At 40.8% G+C, this 20,754-nt stretch overlaps 1 protein-coding gene across 4 annotated transcripts in view; it reads right to left on the bottom strand.

Annotated features, from left to right (window-relative positions):
- Positions 1–684: 684 nt before the first annotated feature.
- The window catches only part of CDH2 (cadherin 2), a 394,092-nt gene continuing 374,022 nt past the window's right edge, over positions 685–20,754 (bottom strand). For all 4 annotated transcript variants that reach the window (XM_081563143.1, XM_081563142.1, XM_081563145.1 and 1 more), the window contains 2 exons: positions 14,575–14,739; positions 685–2,099 (listed from right to left, as the gene is read on the bottom strand). In XM_081563143.1, coding sequence (XP_081419269.1) covers positions 1,893–2,099; positions 14,575–14,739 — 372 coding nt within the window. In that variant the 3' untranslated portion in view covers positions 685–1,892. The remainder of the gene's footprint in view (positions 2,100–14,574; positions 14,740–20,754) is intronic.

Genomic DNA, 20,754 nt, shown 5'->3' with positions numbered 1-20,754 from the left:
CACCAGATACATCGAACAATGGCTTCAATGGATTGCCTTGGAATTCCCAGCATCCACTGCACTTTCCAGGGCCAAGTCTATCACTTTTTGGTGAGGTTTTCCTGCAGTGGGCAGTCTAGTGCAGTGGTCCCCAACCTTTTTGACACCAGGGACCGATTCTGTGAAAGACAATTTTTTCACAGAATGGGACTAGATAGTTTCGGGATGATACACACACATAATATCTATGATGCTACTGCTAATCTGACAGGAGGCAGGGAGTTCAGATGGTAATGCGGGTGATAGGGAGTGGCTGTAAATACAGATACAGCTCTGTGGCCTGGAGGTTGGGGACCCCTGCTCTAGTGGGAAAAGCCTGTTAGAGTCAGCATAACCACAGACAGAAGCGGAAGGGAATAAAAGCACAAATGATGTTAAGAATTACACAAAGTTCACTGATGTGATTTGCATACACCACCTTCAGTGTAGTTGATTCCTGGGTGGCTTGATGTTTTCCTTCTATGATCAGGGTTTCTCCACTGCTCACCGGACACGGCTGGCTGCACGCTAAGGGCTTTTAGATGGTGAACAGTGCAAGAACCAATTCATACTTTTGTACTGCAGTTCTCAATGCAACTCCAGGACCTGGGATTTTTGAAACATTCAAAGCATCTCAAGTAGAAAAGAAAAAGTTCAAACCAGTCACCAGATCCAAAATTAGCATTTTATTCAGAATGCTGGGGTCAGAGGTGTATTATTTATATTCTGGTACACAATACAGAGGCAAAGCTGTTGTCAGAAGTCTCTCCAGTTTAAAAGCTTTTTTTTTTTCATTTTTTTTTAAAAACACACACTGCAGTAGTGCCACCAGTGTCAGGCCACCCCTTTCATTTCTTGTCTTTCCTTTTTTTTTTTTTTTTTGGTACAAATTATGTAAAACATTTGTGCTAAGAACTTTTCTCCCTTCCCAAACAAAAAAAGAAAATAAAAAATAAAAAAAAATTAAAAAATTAAAAATTGAGTATTCTAACTACAGCTCAACAATTGAATCAAATGTCACTTTGTTTTGTAAATACTTTATCCATAACGAAAGATATAAACATGCAAAAAACCTGAATCCATAGTCCAAATAATACATACACATGTTCTGAAGTTTCTGCACTTCTCCATAGACTATGCCAATAAAACATTATGTACACATACCATTTTTACAGTGAAGTGGAAAAAATACAGTAAATAAAAAAGTGTACATGGATTAAGACCAAAATGTGTCTAACATTCTAGTTTATGAAAAAATTCAATTTTGCTACAAATTGGTGATATGAAAACTCCCTTTATTTGCAACCAGCTGCGTAAGTTTTAAGATTTTAGTGGAAAAAAAAAAAACAAAACAAGAAACTAAAGTCTAAAACTAGAAGTAATGTACATTTTCCAATCTCATGGTCTCAGCCCCCAAGATAATAAAATTGCTCCATGAGTGGTTTGTCTGTTTAATTCCATATTTTTAATAAAAGCAAATGCGATGTAACAAAAAGCGTGTCGAAGCATATCATGGTTTAACTTACTGCTCCCACCACAAAATATTTTGTCTTTTACTTATCATTTCAGAAATCAGTACCATTAAAGCCTTAAACATAAAACTAATTCCAATCTGAAAAAGGTACAAAAAGGCACATAAAATCCCAGTGCTTCTGTACTGTAAAATTCAAGTGTAACTGAGCTCAGTGTTTTTCCAAACAGTATTGGATCACCGATATTCCCTCTGAGCCCAAATTGGTTTGCAGCCTCTGCCAAAGCCTCCAGCAAGCACTGTGCTAGTAGACTACAAAGTTAAAGCCTAGCTTCTGAATGCTTTTTGGGAATATCAGTTGCAATTGTTTGTACTTGTCCAAAAACCAAGTTCACCCTGAAGTTCAGTCATCACCTCCACCGTACATGTCAGCAAGTTTCTTGAAGCGGGGCCCCCAGTCGTTCAGATAGTCATAGTCCTGCTCACCTCCACTACTGGAGGAATTAAGGGAGCTCAAGGACCCGGCCGTGGAGCCACTGCCTTCATAGTCAAAGACTAAGAGGGAGTCGTAGGGCGGAGCGGTGGGATCGTTGTCAGCAGCTTTAAGGCCCTGCAGTTGGGAAGACAAGGAAAGGATGAAAAGAGGGTTACAGTGAGCGAATCCACAAGCAGACGCTAGTGGTCCTGTGGCATCAAACACCTGTTTGTAAGTTTCCATCTGCAGACCACCACATGCGCAACCCAGAGAAACTGGGGTTACCACCATGTTTGAAAGTTAGACAAAAATTAATGGATGTGTTTCCTCTGCAAAGAAAGAACTGTAAGGAATCTAGCTCAGTGAGGCTGAGACATACCACAGGACAGGGTTAACTGGAGAAGGCAGTTCACAGAAATGACAGAAATGAACCACCAATGGCCTGAAGCTAGAAAGGGAGGATCTTAAATGAAGTTTGGTAATGCATCAGTATAACACTGCATAGGACTAGTTTTGAATATCACTCGTGGAGTGAGTTACATGAAACAATATGGAAGGTTATGAAATCATGTGATATGCGGACCCTGATCTATGTCGAGTCAGAGTCATAAGATTTTGACAACGAACTGGTTTAGCGGGAATTATATGCAGGGCAAAAAGAGACATAGAAATGAGTGCCATAGTGTCCCTGCCCTCTATAATTTACAACCTAGTAACAGGCATTATTATAGTATGACACAAATGATAAATAGGTAACAAAACTATGAAATTTAGGCAAAAATCATCAGGATGCTAAAAACAAACACTGATTGGCTCGGAGAGCTGGGTATTCAAGGAAGAAGTGGCATTCTATCTGACATAAATTTGGAAGGGTATCAAAGGAATAATAAAGACAGGCCAGATGTGATTATAATACAAGGAAAGTTAGTCACTAAGTTAATAAAGAACAGAGTGACTTCTACCATCCACAGACTAGAAAAGTCATGATCCAATATCAATACACAGTATAAATATTGGGGAAGTGGATCCTAACAATCTAAAATTATATACATACACACACACACACACACACACAGCTCTTAAAAATAATTGAAAAAATAAGAATCAGTGAAATGATTATCAATAAACTTAACTCTTGCACAAAGATGCTTTTTTACATATAACCCATGTATCTCCAGTTAATTCATAATTACTCTACAAAACCTTAAGAATTTAATGTATGTCTATTTGCCACATACTAAGTATTTATTTAATTTTTTCCCACTTCCATTCTAGCTGTCCAAGATAAACCACGGTTAGTCTCCAAACAGTCACTCTCTCTCCCCACAACTCTGCTTTTTGAAATTTTGGAGGGCTCATTGTGGCTCCTCGTGTCCAAGATGTGATGAACTGTCCATCTTTAGATCAATCCTTCCAATCCACATGTGTTTCATGAATACATAATATTTTTTTTTAATTGGAGGAAGAGGAAAAAGAGCATGAAAATTATGGTCAGTATGTGTAGTGTTAGATAGAGGTCAGACACCGGGGTGACACCTCAGCTCTGCACAGTACAAGTTTTGGGACCTTGGCTGAGTTCCACCAGCCCCATTTCCTAATCTGCAACTGTAATCACAGTAGTACAATCATTATGAAGCCCAAATAAAATAAAGGCGACCCAAGGGTATCTTTCCACAGGATCTGGCACTTGTTACAGCTCAGGAATATTAGTGAATTTTTAAAAAAAATTTTAAGTTTAGATAAAAAAAAAAAAATTCTTGCTTTGGAATTTGAAAAAAGAAATGTGGAGACGTGTTTTAGGGGAATGATCGAAGGCAAAAGGAGAAGGGGACAGCAGAGATTGAGATGGTTAGATAGTATCACCAACTCAATGGACAAGAATTTGAGCAAATTCCGGGAGACGGTGAAGGAGAGGGGAGCCTGGCATGCTGCAGTCCATGGGGTTGCAGCGTTGGACTTAGAGATTAAACAAAAACAACAAAGGTTTTAAGAAACAAAATGGCAGCTGCTTGACTTCAACCAAAAACCTTGGAAAAAAGTACACATTACCACTTCCTCATGTCCGAGTCTGTCTCCCCAACAATCCTAACCTTTAATTAAATACCACTTCTTCTCAAGTACACTATAACCCAGACATGCCTGTGCAAAGTAAAATAAAGCCAGTCTTCCTCAAACTACATCCATATATAACACATAAATAATTTTAGATAGGATTTTCTTGACTATATTTATAGAATAAGCTAAAGGACAATTCTGTTAAGCCTGAGATGGGCAAACTCCAATTTCTCAAAATTCCTGATCTCTTTTTGTGGTAGATTGTGTTACTGTCCTCAATGATTCACCATCCTCTCCCCATGGGTGGATCACATGCCCACAGCACCACAAAGGGCCACCCCGGAGCCAGTTGACTTCCCCAACCCACGGTCAGGCTTGGCCACCCGACTGGCACTGGCCAATGAACGGAAACAGGAGCATGGAGACCAGAAGAGTCTAACGCTCTGTCAGCCCCCTCATATTTCCCCTCCGCCTGCCAGGAGAAGGGCCTGCCCCAGAGGCGAGTTTTCCTTCTGCCTGGATCCTGAAATACAGAAGACATGTGGATCATGGTATCAGCACAAAACTGGAAGTACAGAAAGGTGAACATGAAGATGAACTAGAAAGCGACAATGGTGTGGCACCACGTGTGCCTGGATCCCGGGATATGAAAGCCATGGCCTGTGTTTCCTGTGACTTAGAATAATTACTGGAAGCTGCCTGGTTTTCACTGGGGTGTTAAAGGGCCTGAGACGTTCATCAAATGTCAACAACACCTAATCGATATCCTCAAAATAGATACTAGTTCAGTTCAGTTCAGTTCCTCAGTCGTGTCCAACTCTTTGCAACCCCATGGACTGCAGCATGCCAGGCTTCCCAGTCCATCATCAACTCCCAGAGATAGCTCAAACTCATGTCCATAGAGTTGGTGATGCCACCCAACCATCTCATCCTCTGTGTAACCTTTATCCTCCTGCCCTCAAGCTTTCCCAGCATAAGGGTTTTCTCCAATGAGTCAGTTCTTATCAGGTGGCCAAAGTACTGGAGTTTCAGCTTTAGCATCAATCTGTCCAATGAATATTCAGGGTTGACTTCCTTTAGGATGGACTGGTTTGATCTCCTTGCAGTCCCAGAGACTCTCAAGAGTCTTTTCCAACACCACAGTTCAAAATCATCAATTCTTCAGCATTCAGCTTTCTTTATGGTCCAACTTTCCCATCAATACATCACTACTGGAAAAACCATAGCTTTGACTAGATGGACCTTTGTTGGCAAAGTAATGTCTCTACTTTTTAATATGCTTTATAGTAGGTTGGTCATAGCTTTTCATCCAAGGAGCAAGCATCTTTTCATGTCATGGCTGCAGTCACCATATGCACTGATTTTGGACCCCCTCAAAATGAAGTCTGCCACTGTTTCCCTTGTTTCCCCATCTATTTGCCATGAAGTGATAGGACCAGATGCCATGATCTTAGTTTTCTTAATGTTGAGTTTTGTGCCAACTTTTTCACTCTCCTCTTTCTCCTTCATCAAGAGGCTCTTTAATTTGTTATATCAAAACAGATATAACACTGGTGATAATCTAGTCCTATACTCATCATCAAGAGTCTCAGAAGTATTTCCCCCTTTTTTCTACTGGAGCTCTACAGTGTTGTATTAGTTCCTGCTGTACAGCAAAGTGAATCAGCTCTAAGTATACATATATTCCCTCTGTTTGGGATTTTCTTCTCATCTAGATGACCACAGAACACTAACTAGAGTCCCCTGTGCTATACAGTCAGTTCTCACTGGTTATCTATTTTATGCTTAGGAAGGTGGCACTAGCAGTAAAGAAGCCGCCTGCCAATGCAAGGGGTGCAGGTTTGATCTCTGGGTCAGGAAGATCCCTTTAAGTAGGAAATGGCAACCCACTCCAGTATTCTTGGCTGGAAAATTCCATGAGCAGAGGAGCTTGGCAGGCTACAGTCCATGGGGTCGAAAAGAGTCAGACGTGACTGAGCACAGCACAGCAGTGTATATATGTCAATTTTAAACTCCCAATCCATCCCACCCCATTACCCACTTGGTATCCATGTTTGTTATCTATGTCTGTGTCTCTATTTTCTGCTTTGAACATAGGTTCATCACTTTTCTAGATTGCACATATATGCATTCATATATGGGATCTGTTTTTCTGTTTCTGACTTACTTCACTATCTATGACAGTCTTTAGATTCATCAAAAATATTTCTTAAAAATTTTTAATTCCTACTGTGGCTTTCTGATCATTCTGTTAGTTGCTGAACCTATGTTTTATTTCTACATTGAAAAAAAAGAGGTTAAGGCTATAAAACCCATGAGAGGTCACTGCTAGCCAAAACATCAAACGCTGTCTCAGGTTCTTCTGATTACAAAAGGGCAAATCCCACTGAACTTTTCAAGAATTCTTAGGCGAGCCATCTTTCTGGGCTGAAGGTTAAGTACTTTAAATCCCTGCCACTTGGAGATCACCGATTTTTATCCGAGAATAAAATATGACTTTTCTGGGTAAGGCATTATATAAATTCCGGCTACTATTTTGGTAATTCTAAAAAGATCATAGTCAAGTCCTTAGAAAGTGATCATGACAGGCAGGCAACCAAGCGAACACACAGATAAATCCAGAGTGGTGGGGGCACAGAAGCTCTGGTTTTTCCTTATGGAATTCCTTTTTTTTTAAAATTTATTTTTGGCTGTGCTGGGTCTTCGTTGCTGCGCGGGTTTTCTCTAGTTGTGCTGAGTAGGGGCTACTCTTCTTTGCAGGGCACAGGCTTCTCACTGTGGTAGCTTCTCTTGTTGCAGAGCACAGGCTCTAGGGTGCTTGGGCTCAGTAGCCATGACACACAGGCTCTGTCCTTGCTCCACAGGACATAGAAGCTTCCGGGGACAGGAATGAAACCCAAGTCCCTTGCATTGGCAGGTGGATTCTTATCTACTGTACCACCAGGGAAGTCCCTGGGATTCCTTTATTTGTTGGTGTGGACACCATTTCACATGATGTCTGACACACTTTTGCCAAATTTACAAAAAAACTATCTGTGTTTCTCTCTCCCTACTGGGTCTGACTACATCTACAAGAGGATGTGTTTGTTTCACCTTTCCTGGAGAGGCAGATCTTGAACTCTGGATAAATTTGAACTAGTTTCTGCAGTCAGCTGCCTCTGTCAAATCAAAGCTGCAGCTCTGGCTGAATTCTTGCTGAGCTTATATTTATAGACTTCTGATCCCATGTTTTATGGTGGAGACATGCTTTACAGGGACCATAAACACCCACATTCTTGTGTGAAGGAACACATAAGGGATATAAAACCCAAGAGTCAATCCCTAACAGTCAGTCCCCTAAGGTCTCAAATCCACTGCCTCAGTTCAGGTCATCATTACATTCTGCCTCAAAGAGTTAGTTGCTCAGTGCAGTTCAGTTCAGTTCAGTTGCTCAGTTGTGTCTGACTCTTTGCGACCCCATGAACGGCAGCACGCCAGGCCTCCTTGTCCATCACTAATTCCCTGAGTCCACCCAAACCCATGTCCATCAAGTTGTTGATGCCATTCAGCCATCTCATCCTCTGTCGTCCCCTTCTCCTCCTGCCCTCAATCTTTCCCAGCATCAGGGTCTTTTCAAATGAGTCAGCTCTTCACATCAGGTGGCCAAAGTATTGGGGTTTCAGCTTCAACATCAGTCCTTCCAATGAACACCCAGGACTGATCTCCTTTAGGATGGACTGGTTGCATCTCCTTGCAGTCCAAGGCACTCTCAAGAGTCTTCTCCAACACCACAGTTCAAAAGCATCAATTCTTCAGTGCTCAGCTTTCTTTATAGTCCAACTCTCACATCCATACGTGACCACTGGAAAAACCATAGCCTTGACTAGACGGACCTTTGTTGGCAAAGTAATGTCTCTGCTTTTTAATATGCTATCTAGGTTGGTCATAACTTCCCTTCCAAGGAGTAAGCGTCTTTTAATTTCATGGCTGCAGTTGTATCCAACTCTCTGTGACTCCATGGACTGTGGCTCACCAAGCTCCTCCATCCATGGAATTCTCCAGGCAAGAATACTGAAGTGGGTTGCCATTTCCTTCTGCAGGGGATCTTCCTGACCCAGGGATGGAACCTGGGTCTCCTGCACTGCAGGCAGATTCTTTACTGTCTGAGCCACCAGGGAAAATCTCCAGGGAACATCCTGCCTGGACCATGGCAAAAGCCTCTCTAAGCGGGTTTCCATGTCCCCAGGACTCTATTTGCTTCTATCTTGCCAACTACTATTGGTTCCTCGCTCAGACATTATTTGATTATTTGATGTCACACCCCCAACCCCAATTAAAACTTTCTGAGTGCTATGCCCTGTAGCAATGCTTCCAAAATAAGGGAGGAGTCCCCCTGGGGGTATGCAAGATGATTTTTAAATGGCACACAGGCATTTTAAAACAATTATTTTTATGTAAAATAAGTTAAAATTGATAAAAAATTTAAATACATCATAAAAGCTGTTTGCTGACATGGAAAAGACTAGGAGGCCTTACCTAAATGCCTGAAGCTGGATGTTAGGGTAACCTACAGGATATAGTCAAAACCCTTCAAGGAGCATTCATTTCACCTTTCCCTTGCAACTCTTCTCAATTTCAGCAACCATAACTGAATTATTCACTAAATTATTCAGCAAAATCCCCTCAAACCTAAAAACACCTTATTTTTGGAGTATCTCTATGTTATTTACATATTCATTTCCTGCTAGCTGAAATGTGATTCCTTTTGCTTAAAATGTCCTATGTCAAATTTTTTTTCATTTGATTAATTTCTATCCATCTATCCATCTGCTTAAAGGCCATTAAAAATGTCACTTCTGTTTCCTGGAATTCTTCCCCAAACCGTGGCTGAGAGTAGTTCCTGGGGTCTCTCTGGTCCTCTTTATTTCCATCGCCATACTTGGTTATACTGGATCATGACATCCCTTTCTGCTGAGGTGGTTCTGTATTCATTTCAGATGCTGCACACGCTGCTTGACATCCAACAGCTATTCTAGATGGTAATTTGTACTGTTGTCCTGGGCCTCATTTGCTCACTTTGGCACCTTGCTCATGTTTATATTTATACCTTTCAGAAGAAGCCAGGATTTAGGTTCAAAATATCTGCAAATATAGAAGTATATCATGACCACATGACAGTGAAATTCTGTGACTTATGAGTACCAACATTACAACATCCTTTTCTGGAAAATTCACTTTACTTCAGCATTTTTTTTTTTTTTTTGGGAACTAGAGTTTTTTACTTGTTTTATTTACAATTAAAGGGCAGTACAAAGTTTTTACTCCTGAATAGTAACTTGTAATGATAATATGATACTGATAGTAATTAAGAGATTTTACAGTCACTATACTAAGCACTTTATGTGAACTGTATTATTTAATCCTCACTGCAATCTTAAAAGGAGGGTCTGTTATTATCCCCATTTTATAAATAAGGAAACTAGAAATCTAAGTGATTATATCCAAGGACCCTAACCTTGTACAAGGTAACAGAGCTGTTAAAGGAGGCACCTGGATTTGAACTTCAACGCCTAACTCTTGTAAGAGTGGACAGAGATATGTTTAAAAGAATATATTAAATTTAATTATTAGGAGAAAAAAGGCAAATATTTTAAACTTTGGTAGTTTTAAACAAGTTATTCCAGGAGTACCTTCCATACATTTTTAAATAATATTAATTGAAAGTTGGTCTTTTAACAGAAATATGCCCTTGGTTTTTATATTTCTGAGATAAAGAAATATACAGAATTAATATAGTTATTGGAGGTATGCTAACATCTACTGTTGGCCTGAGATTAAATTACTTTTAGTTTCAACTTTTCACCCTCCAAAGACCTTATTTAAAAGTCTCAAAACAGAATGAAATTCTGTGCTTGAAACTCAAAATGTGTGATTTGTTTTACGCTATCCACCAGTATAGAAATGTTATCATTTTTGAGATTCACTATTTAAATAAACAAAGTAGAAACTGTTCTCATGAGCTTACCTATTCTTTACATCTATAAAAACACTCCAATTATAATCTCTAGTATATCCTTCTTCCTTTGGAACATTCAGTACTATGCTAAATCAAATAAAACCTGGAGATAAAGAAATGTTTGCATTTTAAATGTAGTTATAAAACGTGCTTAAGTTCTTTCTAGGTGCCTTCAACTCAAAACTTTACCTGTATTTATTTTTATCAGTATAGTTATAGAAAGATACCGAACAAGTCTTAGTGAGTGTGTTAGATGGAAGAATCTACATAGTGAGTTTGAATGTTATCTTTGATTTAGGTCTTTTTTTTTTTTTTTAATTTTTTAATTTATTTTAGTTGGGGGCTAATTACTTTACAATATTGTAGTAGTTTTTGCCATATGTTGACATGAATCAGCCATGGGTTTACATGTGTTCCCCTTCCTGGACCCCCCACCCACCTCCCTCCCCATCCCATCCCTCTGGGTCATCCCATTGCCCCAGCCCTGAGCCTTTGTCTCATGCATCGAACATGGAATGGTGTTCTGTTTCACATATGATAATATACATGTTTCAATGCTATTCTCCCAGAACGTCCCACCCTCACCTTCTCCCTCAGAGTCCATAAGACTGTTCTATGCATCTGTGTCTCTTATTCTGTCTCGCATATAGGGTTATCGTTACCATCTTTCAAATTCCATATATATGCATTAGTATACTGTACTGGTGTTTTTCTTTCTGGCTTACTTCACTCTGTATAATGGGCTCCAGTTTCATCCATCTCAGTAGAACCGATTCAAATGTATTTTTTTCAATGGCTGAGTAATATTCCATTGTGTATATGTACCACAGCTTCCTTATCCATTCGTCTGCTGATGGACATCTAGGTTGCTTCCATGTCCTGGCTATTGTAAACAGTGCTGTGATGAACATTGGGGTACACGCATCTCTTTCAATTCTGGTTTCCTCAGTGTGTATGCCCAGCAGTGGGATTGCTGGGTTATATGGCAGGTCTTTTAACGGTTTGATTCCACTGAACTTTCTCACAGAACTGATCGTCACATCCCTGGACCCACTTTGTAGTTGTTTTCTGTGACACCTTAAACGCCTTAGACTTTCTTCTTTCTGTGCCCAAAAGTAGGGCATTTCTAGGTACAGACTCTGGGTTCCCCTTTCTCCTCCGTATTTCTCTGCCTTACAATCACGTTCAGTTTTGAGGATTTAGCAGTCATTTGGAGGATGATTTCCAAAAGCAGTCCTTTTGTCCATTCATGTACTCACCAAACCAGCTTGCCCACAAGGGTCCCCCAGGGATGCACCCTTCCCCCTGGACCACCGGAGGGCCCTGAGGGATGAGAAGGGATGCTTGGATAGGAGTAATGGAGGGAGGTGAGCTGTAGGTACAAGCGGATGCCGCTGGATGGCGCCCATCCGTACTCTGTGTGCCTGACCCTTCATGGGCTGATAAAGAGGGACTAATATATAGAAAAAGAGCAAAGGGCATTCCAGGCAGGAAAACTGTGTGGGGCCTGGCATTGGCATGGAATTACAAGCTGAGGTAGGGAACTAACTACAAGTAGAGGTCTCTGTTGCCTGCCTGTAGAATGCAAGTGGGGGAGAGGCCTGAGATGAAGCTGGATTGCCAAGTTAAGAACCAGATCCAATAGGGCATCCTGTGCCTGGCAAGGGGAGAATTCAGATTCTGGAATATTTGCCTGATATGGAGATTGTGCTAGGAGCAACTTGGGGAACTCATACCGAGAGCCTCGCCCTCTATTGTCTTATCTATGTATCACTGGCACTGGATGTACACAGTAGCTAGATGGTAGTTATCTGCTGAATGGATGATCCTAAACCAAGCTCAACAGGACTGCCAAATGAGCCATTTCTAACAAAGGCAGACAATTTTCAAATTATGAATGGGCTGTATTTCAGAAGTTGATGTGCAAAGTTAGTTGTTCGGAACAAACTTTTTCATTTAGGTATTCACACGTTTGTTATAATCTCCAGCCACTTTTCAAACTGTGTACCTGGGAAAGGAGATTTCCACATGGAAATTCCTACCGTGTACCTCTTCCTACTGTGCCATTAGAACGGTTGGGTAACTGAACCTTATTACCTAAATACTCTCCTCTCTTTACTGAAGGAAGTCCAGTCATATTTTTTCAAAAATGGGGACATCCTTGGGGGCTCAGTGGCTAAGAATCCGCCGGCCAATGCACGGGACACAGGTTCGATCCCTGGTCTGGGAAGATTTCTACATGCTGTGGGGCAACTAAGCCCGTGTGCTGCAACTACTGAAGCCCAAGTGCCCTAGAGCCCACGCTCCACAACAAGAGAAGCCACTGAAATAGTTCATGGTGCACAACTAGAGGGTAGCCCCTACTCGCTGCAACTGAAGAAAAGCTGCACAGCAATGAAGAACCAGCACAGCCAAAAATAAATAAATAAATAGTGCATGCCCCACACCTGTCACAGTCCTTGAATTCCTTGAAACAACAGAATCTAGGAGATACTCAACACAGTAGATGCTTAGGTTACACAAAGAAGGTCAGAAAATAACCCTCGTCCCAGAGAGAATGGACACGCTGACATAGGAGAAAGAAATACCAACAGTTACACCCCATGGGAGGGCTATGACCCAGGGAGCGTCTTGGTATTAATAATAACCCTTCACAAAGGTATCATAACAGCTTCAGAGAGAAGAGGATATTTGAGCTGCATCTGAAGGCTAAATGAGTATCTCCTGATAGTTAAGAAGGAAGGGCTTTGGAAAAGCTGTTGCTGTTGTGAAAGTTGTTGTTCAGTTGCTCAGTCTGAAAAGTTAATTTATATTTAAGCCTGTGATGCTTTTGAGGGACTACAAATAGTTTGGTGGGGCCACAGCACAAGAAGGGAATATGGATGGAAAGGAGGGCAGGACACAGATTACAAACAGCCTTAGAAATGACCCTTAGTGCTTGAACTTTGTCTTGAGAAAAGAGGAGTGTCCCAATGGAATGGAGGAGTCCCACAGAACAGTGATACTTCAGGGAAATCTTCAGGTGAGTATTTGTTGAATTTCACTGAAGCCAGAATTCTTGCTTTATGAAAGTCCAGTGACTACAACTACATTTAGAAGATTCACCGTGTCTTGAAATCCAACAATCACAGGAATAAATAATAAGGATGAAAGCTAAATTAGAAGTAAACTCATCAGGCATGCTTACATATTCAAAAATATCTAGTTATATACGTGTGTGTGTATGTATATTCCTGCTAATTTCCCTAACCAAGCATACTGTATAATAATCTGGAAAAGTCAGGGGATATTTTTATACATAAAGGAGTTACCTGCACTCTGTTTTTGCCTTCTGTTAGCTTTTAAATCATGTCTACTACAAATTAACCTATTAACTATTTAACAGAATTGAATAGATATGTTCAAAAAGCAGCATGTATTTTACGAATAGATAGTAATGAAAATTTTAAAGACAGATTAGCTAATTGTGTTTCAAAACTTTTCCTGCAAACTATAAGAGCAGCTAAAAACCTAAGGTAGATTGATTATGTAGATGTAATTTACGATTGTTTCAAGGAAGTCTACAAAATGGGGCTTCCCTGGTGGCTCAGATGGTAAAAAAAAAAAAAATCTGCCTGCAATGTGGGAGACCCAAGTTTGATCCCTGAGTCAGGAAGATCCCCTGGAGTAGGGAATGGCAACCCACTCCAGTATTCTGGCCTGGAGAATCCCAAGGACAGAGGACCTGGTGAGCTACAGTCCATGGGGTTGCAAAGAGTCGGACACGACTGAGCGACTAACCCTTTCATTTTCAGGACATGAATCTTATCAGCACAGGATTGAAGGCAATAATATACAACAGATGCTTTCCACTGAGAAAGGCACTGAGACCAATCCTGGTCTTGCTGTTTCTGAATGCCAGGACACGGCCAGAGAACATGAGTCCTGTCATATATTCAATCAATATCAATATCTATCATTCTCTTAAACTAACAATAAAAATTCCAAAGAAGAATTGCAGTAAAACTGTAGACATGATCAAAAGAAACAGTATTAAATCATTTGACTTCAAAACTTCAGGATTAAATGTAGCAGAACTCTTGGTCAGTAATGAAATAAAAGAATGCCATAATAATTTTGACAGTGGAAATCATTATCTGTTATATTCAACAAGGAATTAGCCTGTCTCTTGCAGAAGCTCTTAAAACTCCTCAACTAGACAAGTATTTAAATCACTTACATAATATTTAATTTAGCTGCGCTTCCTGCTAATCTTATTTGATGGAATTCTCTAGTTGTTGGGGGCATGCGTGCTCAGTTGCTTCAGTCCTGACTGACTCTTAGTGACCCTAGGAACTATAGCACATCAGGCTCCCCGGTCCATGGGATTTTCCAGGCAAGAATACTGGAGTGGGTTGCCATTTCCTCTTCCAGGGGATCTTCCTGATCCAGGGACCAAACTTGCATCTCCTTCACTGGCAGGTGAATTCTTTACCACTGAGCCACCCGGGAAGCCTCAATAGTACTAACTGTTAGCATCCAATAAACACCCTTATAAAGAAAGAGAGTCGCTCTCGGCACCTCATTAATGAAATCCCCGATGTCCCCTGGGTGTGGGGCTGCAGATCGAACTGGATACTGGGGCTCCGCATGGATGGGCCTCTCATCCAACCGTCGGATTCCAACCGGCTTGATGGCATCTGGCTCCACCGTATCAGGCTGCTGGAGCTGGCTCAAATCATAGTCCTGCAAGAGACAAGGCCAAAACCCCATGGGAGATGGGCATGAGGATGGAAACTTACAACCTCTGTTTTTAAATGCATACCCAGAATGCACAGAAATGAATGAAATTTAACATAATGGAAAAGTTGCCACTACGAGCTTTTCATGTTATGATTAAATATTGCTTTCACGCAGCTCTTTCTTCTGTGTTTTTCATTTTGACAGTCTGTGCGCCATCTGCTTTCCTATGTTCCTCATCAGCTTCCAATGGGAAACAGCAGTGAGAGGAGGTCCCACTACAAAATGACTAAAAAATCGACTAGGAAATACGGTAGTACCACAGAAGCAAAGTGCTCATTAAATGTTGATGAGGTTCAGAACAGGCTGCCCTCAGATATGGCAACGTGGCATATTAAATATCTGAAGCTCAAGCACTCTTTTAAAAAACAGCTGAAACAGGAAAGTCACTCTGACTCTCCCCATCTCACCCTTCTTCTCTGAAACAAGTCACAAAACCATCCTCATTACCAAAGACTCGCATTTGGGACTGAGAACTCTGTACAAAGAAATTTCCTTTTTTAATGATAGTACAATTATGTGTTTATGATATAAAACTCAGAAAATTAAAAATTATAAAGAGAAAGTGATCTCATCTATAATTCCACAATGTAACAGTCATATTTGGGTGTATTTAGTTATAATAAAATGCTATTATTTTTTAAAAAAATTTTATTGGAGTATAGTTGATTTACAATGTTGTATTGGTTTCTGCTGTACAGCAAAGTGAATCAGTTATACATATACATATATCCACTCTTTTTTAGATTATTTTCTCACATAGGTCATTATGTGAGCTACAGTCGGTCCTTATTAGTTATCTATTTTATATATAGTAGTGTGTATATGTCAACTCCAATCTCCCAATTTATCCCTCCCTGCTCTTACCCCCTGAGAGTCACAGGTTTGTTTTCTACATTTGTAACTCTATGTCTGTCTTGTTGATAAGTTCATTTGTGCTCTTTTTTAATGTCCCATATATAAGCAATCGGAGAAGGCAATGGCACCCCACTCCAGTACTCTTGCCTGGAAAATCCCATGGATGGAGAAGCCTGGTAGGCTACAGTCCATGGGGTCGCTGAGAGTCGGACACGACTGAGCGACTTCACTTTCACTTTTCCCTTTCATGCACTGGAGAAGGAAATGGCAACCCACTCCAGTATTCTTGCCTGGAGAATCCCAGGGATGGCGGAGCCTGGTGGGCTGCCGTCTATGGGGTCGCACAGAATCGGACACGACTGAAGCGACTTAGCAGCAGCAGCAGCAGCAGCAGCAGCATATAAGCGATATCATAATGATATTTGTCTTTCTCCAACTTACTTCACTCAATATGACAATCCATGTTGCTGCAAATGACATGATTAATATTTTTTAAATGGCAAACTTTCTCAAACTAACCCTTATTTTCCTAGTTACTTCTTCACCATTTACTACTCTAAGCCCAAGACCTTTGTCTTATTAATTCTCTACAAAGTTACTGTTTCTTCGTCTACAGGGTATAAACACTCCCGGTTGGGTCACTCCTTCCAGGGCCTGCATTCTCTTGTGGAGATTTCCACATGGAGGTAAAAGTTCCATCAAATGTGTTTGTTCTTCTCCTGTTAATCTGTCTTTGTTGGTTTAATTTTCAGACCAAGCCAGGGACACTAGGAGGATAGAGAAGACTTTTTCCTCCCCTACGATATTATATTGCTTTAATACTACAAAAAAAAAAAAAAAATTGTTGTAAGTGTATTTTCCTTTACTTAAAGGAAAGTGTTATATCATCAAGATTTCAAGACCACTCTTTCTTCTCTTCAAACGTCTGTAGGAAGTGTGTGCATGCTCAGTCGCGTCTACCTCTTTGCGACCCGGGGGACTGTAGACCGCCGGGCCCCTCTGTCCATGGCATTTTTCAGGCAAGAATACTGGAGTAGGTTGCCATTTCCTCCTCCAGGGGATCTTCCCAACCCAGGGATTAACCCGAATCTCCTGTGTCTCTTGCATCGGCAGACAGAATTTTTACCACTGCGCCACCTGGAAGGCCCCCTCAGTGCCTAGAGTCTGACACTATTATCGGTGGGACCAGTCTGATCTGTGGCCTTTTTTCTTAAAGAATGGCTTTGACATTTTTAAAGGATTATTTAAAACAGTGGTAACAACAAACAAGAAGAGTATCCTACCGAGACTATATATGGGCCCCGAAGCCTTACTATTCAGCCCTTTACAGAAAAAGCTTGCCAACCTCTGGCTCAGAGGTATGAGGACAGGGAGTGTGTCTTCTCTTCCAGAACATTCCTGGGAGCATGTCTTTGAAATACAGCCTGTCCACTTTGAGAGGCAGAGAAGAACTCGGGAAGACGGATGCTCTGGGCACTGGTTGGACCCTTAACTATTTTCAGCTTTAGCATCAGCCAGCTAGACAGGAATGTATAAAGACACTAAGTATAATGTGGAAATGTATCAAAATTTTAGGTTTGGGCAAATACTTTATAGTTTTCAAACCTCTAAATTCTGGTAATAAGAAACATCACATCCCCAGCTTAACCAAAATTATCTAATTCACTGTTGATATTTACAGAAAGTACAGATTTTATGGTACTCTTTTTAGTTCAGGCTTCATCTCTGTCTAAAACCAGCTCGAAACTGTTTACAGTATTTCTATAGTGGTTTTGATTCATTCAAAGCTTGAATATTTACCACGCTCTGGCAATGCTCAAGATCCTTTATATATGTTCACTCATTCATGCTCTGAACAACACTGTGACACTGAGTTTTATTATCCTCTTTTAAGAAATGAGGAAACTGAGTCTAAATCACTCAAGTCATTTGTCAAAGGCTCCAGATCTACTAAGACACAGAGATATGCCAGGACTTCAAACAGATTAGACTCCAAAGTTTAGCTCTTGTCCCAGCTACAAGGTTGGGATGGATGAGGGAGGAGGGGCAGGAATATGAGGAATGATTAAAACAACAGAGGAGACAAGAGGGGAAGGGTCACTGATATTCAACCCACTCTGTACCAGGTGCTACACCAGCCTCCTGTAAGTGTCTTCTCATTATCATAATCTGAGATAAAGAAACAGACTCAGAAAGGCTGAGTAACATGTACAAGGTCACACAGCTGTTATCCTATCGACATGAGCATCAGAACTAGGTGTGGCCGATTTCAAAATGTCAGTCTAAAACTGAACACTAGGAACTTCCCTTGTGGTCCAATACTTGAGACTCTGCCTTTCAATGAAGGGGGTGTGAGTTCAATCCTTGGTCAGGGAGCTAACATCCCACATGCCTCATGGCCCAAAAAACCCAAAACATAAAGCAGAAGCAATGCTGTAACAAATTCACTAAAGACTTTAAAAATGGTCCACATAAAAATAATCTAAAAAATATATTAAAATAAAAAAAAATAAAACTGAACTCGGTTGAGATGCCTTCATTCTACACTACCCTCCCCTAAACAACTCCTTACCAAGGGCGTCAGCTAAGCTAATGAGTGAAGGCACTCAGAAAAAGCTCCTCCTCTGAGGGATGGACACGGTGACACGGGAGGAGGTAGGCAGGTATACAGAGTAGGACAAGTCAGAGTGGGGTATAAACTCGGTACAGTGCCAAATATAACATGCTCAGAAAAGGAAAGAACACAGCAGATTTGCACCTTGAATGACATGTGGGTTCAGGAGAAAAGACCGTTCTGGGGGAATCCACATTGTGAGCAAAGGCATGCGGATGCTGTCTCCTGTCAGGGGAGCATATTTCAAAGCATCCATACAAAACTTGAGTGAAAACACCTTGATCTTGCACACATGTGCCTCCATTTAAAATTTTATAGAATGTATGAGTTATTTATAGAATATCTGAAAGCAGAGGCAGACAATGACACGACAGAGGCGAAAGCCTTTGAAATGTTAAAATGCTTTTCACAGAATAGAAAGAGGGATTCATTTAGAGAATTCTGAATGCTTGCATGCGAAGAAGCATGGTTTTCCATGCCATGTTTAACTACATAACTACCAAACTTAATAGAGGGGGTAACCATGAGTAAGCGTGTCTTCTGATGGAAGCTTTTTGCAGAAAGGGGAAAACAGACTGTAAGTATATGGATGATGACAGTTAATAAATATTTTTACACTGAGAGTGTAAAATGCTTTATTAGAGGTCTCAATTACATGAAATTAAGTAATTGAATCTTATGCTTAAGGACCGTCTTTAGTGTTAGTCACTCAGCCATGTCTGACTCTCTGTGACTCCATGGACTGTAGCCCACCAGGCTCCTCTGTCCATGGAATTCTCTAGGCAAGAATACCGGAGTGGGTTGCCATTAACCTGGTGACATATTTCTTGACAGTCCTCAGTATATCATAATCATTCCATGTAAGAATACAGAGTGATTTCTGTGGCGTAACTGAAGACATGAGAGGCGGTGAGATTTGCCTGTGCTATTTCTTACACGGAAAGAACTTGTCCACCCTCATTTCTTATGTAGCTCCCACCATACCAAAGTGACGAATAGAAATCCATTATGTTTGGTTGACAGTGCAGAAAAAGTTTTCTAATAAGTTGTCAATCTATAGATGTTGGGATATTTTACCTGAAAACAGGAAGATCTGGCATAAAACCAGGCTTCACTTCTGACACAGCTATTTGTTACAGCTGAGAGTATCTAGCTTCTTCAGACAGGGACAGCCTGTCTACCTGGTCTGTTTCACTTATTAGTGTACACCTACAACAGCACGTTCATTGATAGATTCTTACTTTCGACAGCCCTTTCCTACTATCCTAAGAACCAGAGCAGGTAGTTTCAAGATGTCTGTGGTCAATATGTCAGGCCCATAGAAAGTGCTCATTAAAAACGTGTTGAGAATGTCAGCGGATAAGAACCCTCCGGCCAATGCAGGTGACACGGGTTCAATCCCTGGTCCAGGAAGATCCCACATGCCGCAGAGCAACTAAGCCCATGTGCCACAACTTCTGAGCCCACACATTACAACCACTGAAGTCTGAGGGCCTAGAGGCTGTGCTCTATAACAAGAGATGCCACTGCAAGGAAGAACAGCTCCTGATCTCCCCAACTTAAGAAAGACCATGTACAGCAGCAAAGATTCAGTGCAGCCAAAAATAAAATAAATAAATATATAAATAAATAAAAGTTTTAGAAAATGTGTTGAATGAAAGTCTCAGGGATGATATTCAAGCTGGATGTGCACAAGAGCAACCAAATCAAGAAAGCTGCTTTGGATCACATGACATGCCATGGCAGTAATTCTTCAGGGGAAGGAAGAGAAAGACCCACTGCTGAGACTTATTGCCATGGTGAGTACCATCTCCCATGATGCAAACGTGTCATGTTCCTCAGATACACTGACATCATAAAAAGAGGCACAAAACCACTGATTTACAGGAAACTAGAGTCTAGTTTAGAACATGTGGCTTAACTTTTCTCTGTGATGGTTTGCCTTGTCAATTTCAAATACAGGATATAAAAATCTGATGGTGGGATGAAGTGGGCAGAAGTGTCCTCAGGACACAGGGATGGGATTTTTCTGTCCACATCCATCTGTGCTATATGGCAGAGTCCTGACCTGAGGATACAATTTTAAGCCTTTTGATAAGGGGTCAGTCTATGTGAACCTCTTAAATTATACATCTTCATAATCTCATGATGCTTTACTTACACACACAAATTACAACATGAAGGATAAAAATTATAAAGAGAATTGCGGAGACTGGAGACATTCTCAAGGTCATTGGGTTCATGGACTTATTTCTGAAGATTATAAAGACACAGCCCCAGAAGAAATCTTTGTTTGGTTCCTAAGAGTCTCTAGAGAAAAAGTGGATCTGAAAATTCTCTTATGATTGTCAACCTTTTTAACGTCAACTTTCCCTGAGAAATCTAACTTTCAAATGAAGGCCACAGAAAATCTTAATGTTTGGAATGTGTTATTTGTCAATGATCACGAGAAGTAGGGGTTTCCCTGGTAGCTCAGCTGGTAAAGAATC

This window comes from Giraffa tippelskirchi, chromosome 14 (assembly GCF_054371585.1).
Source record: "Giraffa tippelskirchi isolate mGirTip1 chromosome 14, T2T-mGirTip1v1.2.pri, whole genome shotgun sequence".
NCBI lineage: Eukaryota > Metazoa > Chordata > Mammalia > Artiodactyla > Giraffidae > Giraffa > Giraffa tippelskirchi.
The sequence above is the reverse complement of the archived record's forward strand: the minus strand, read 5'-3'. Positions and strand labels throughout refer to the sequence as shown.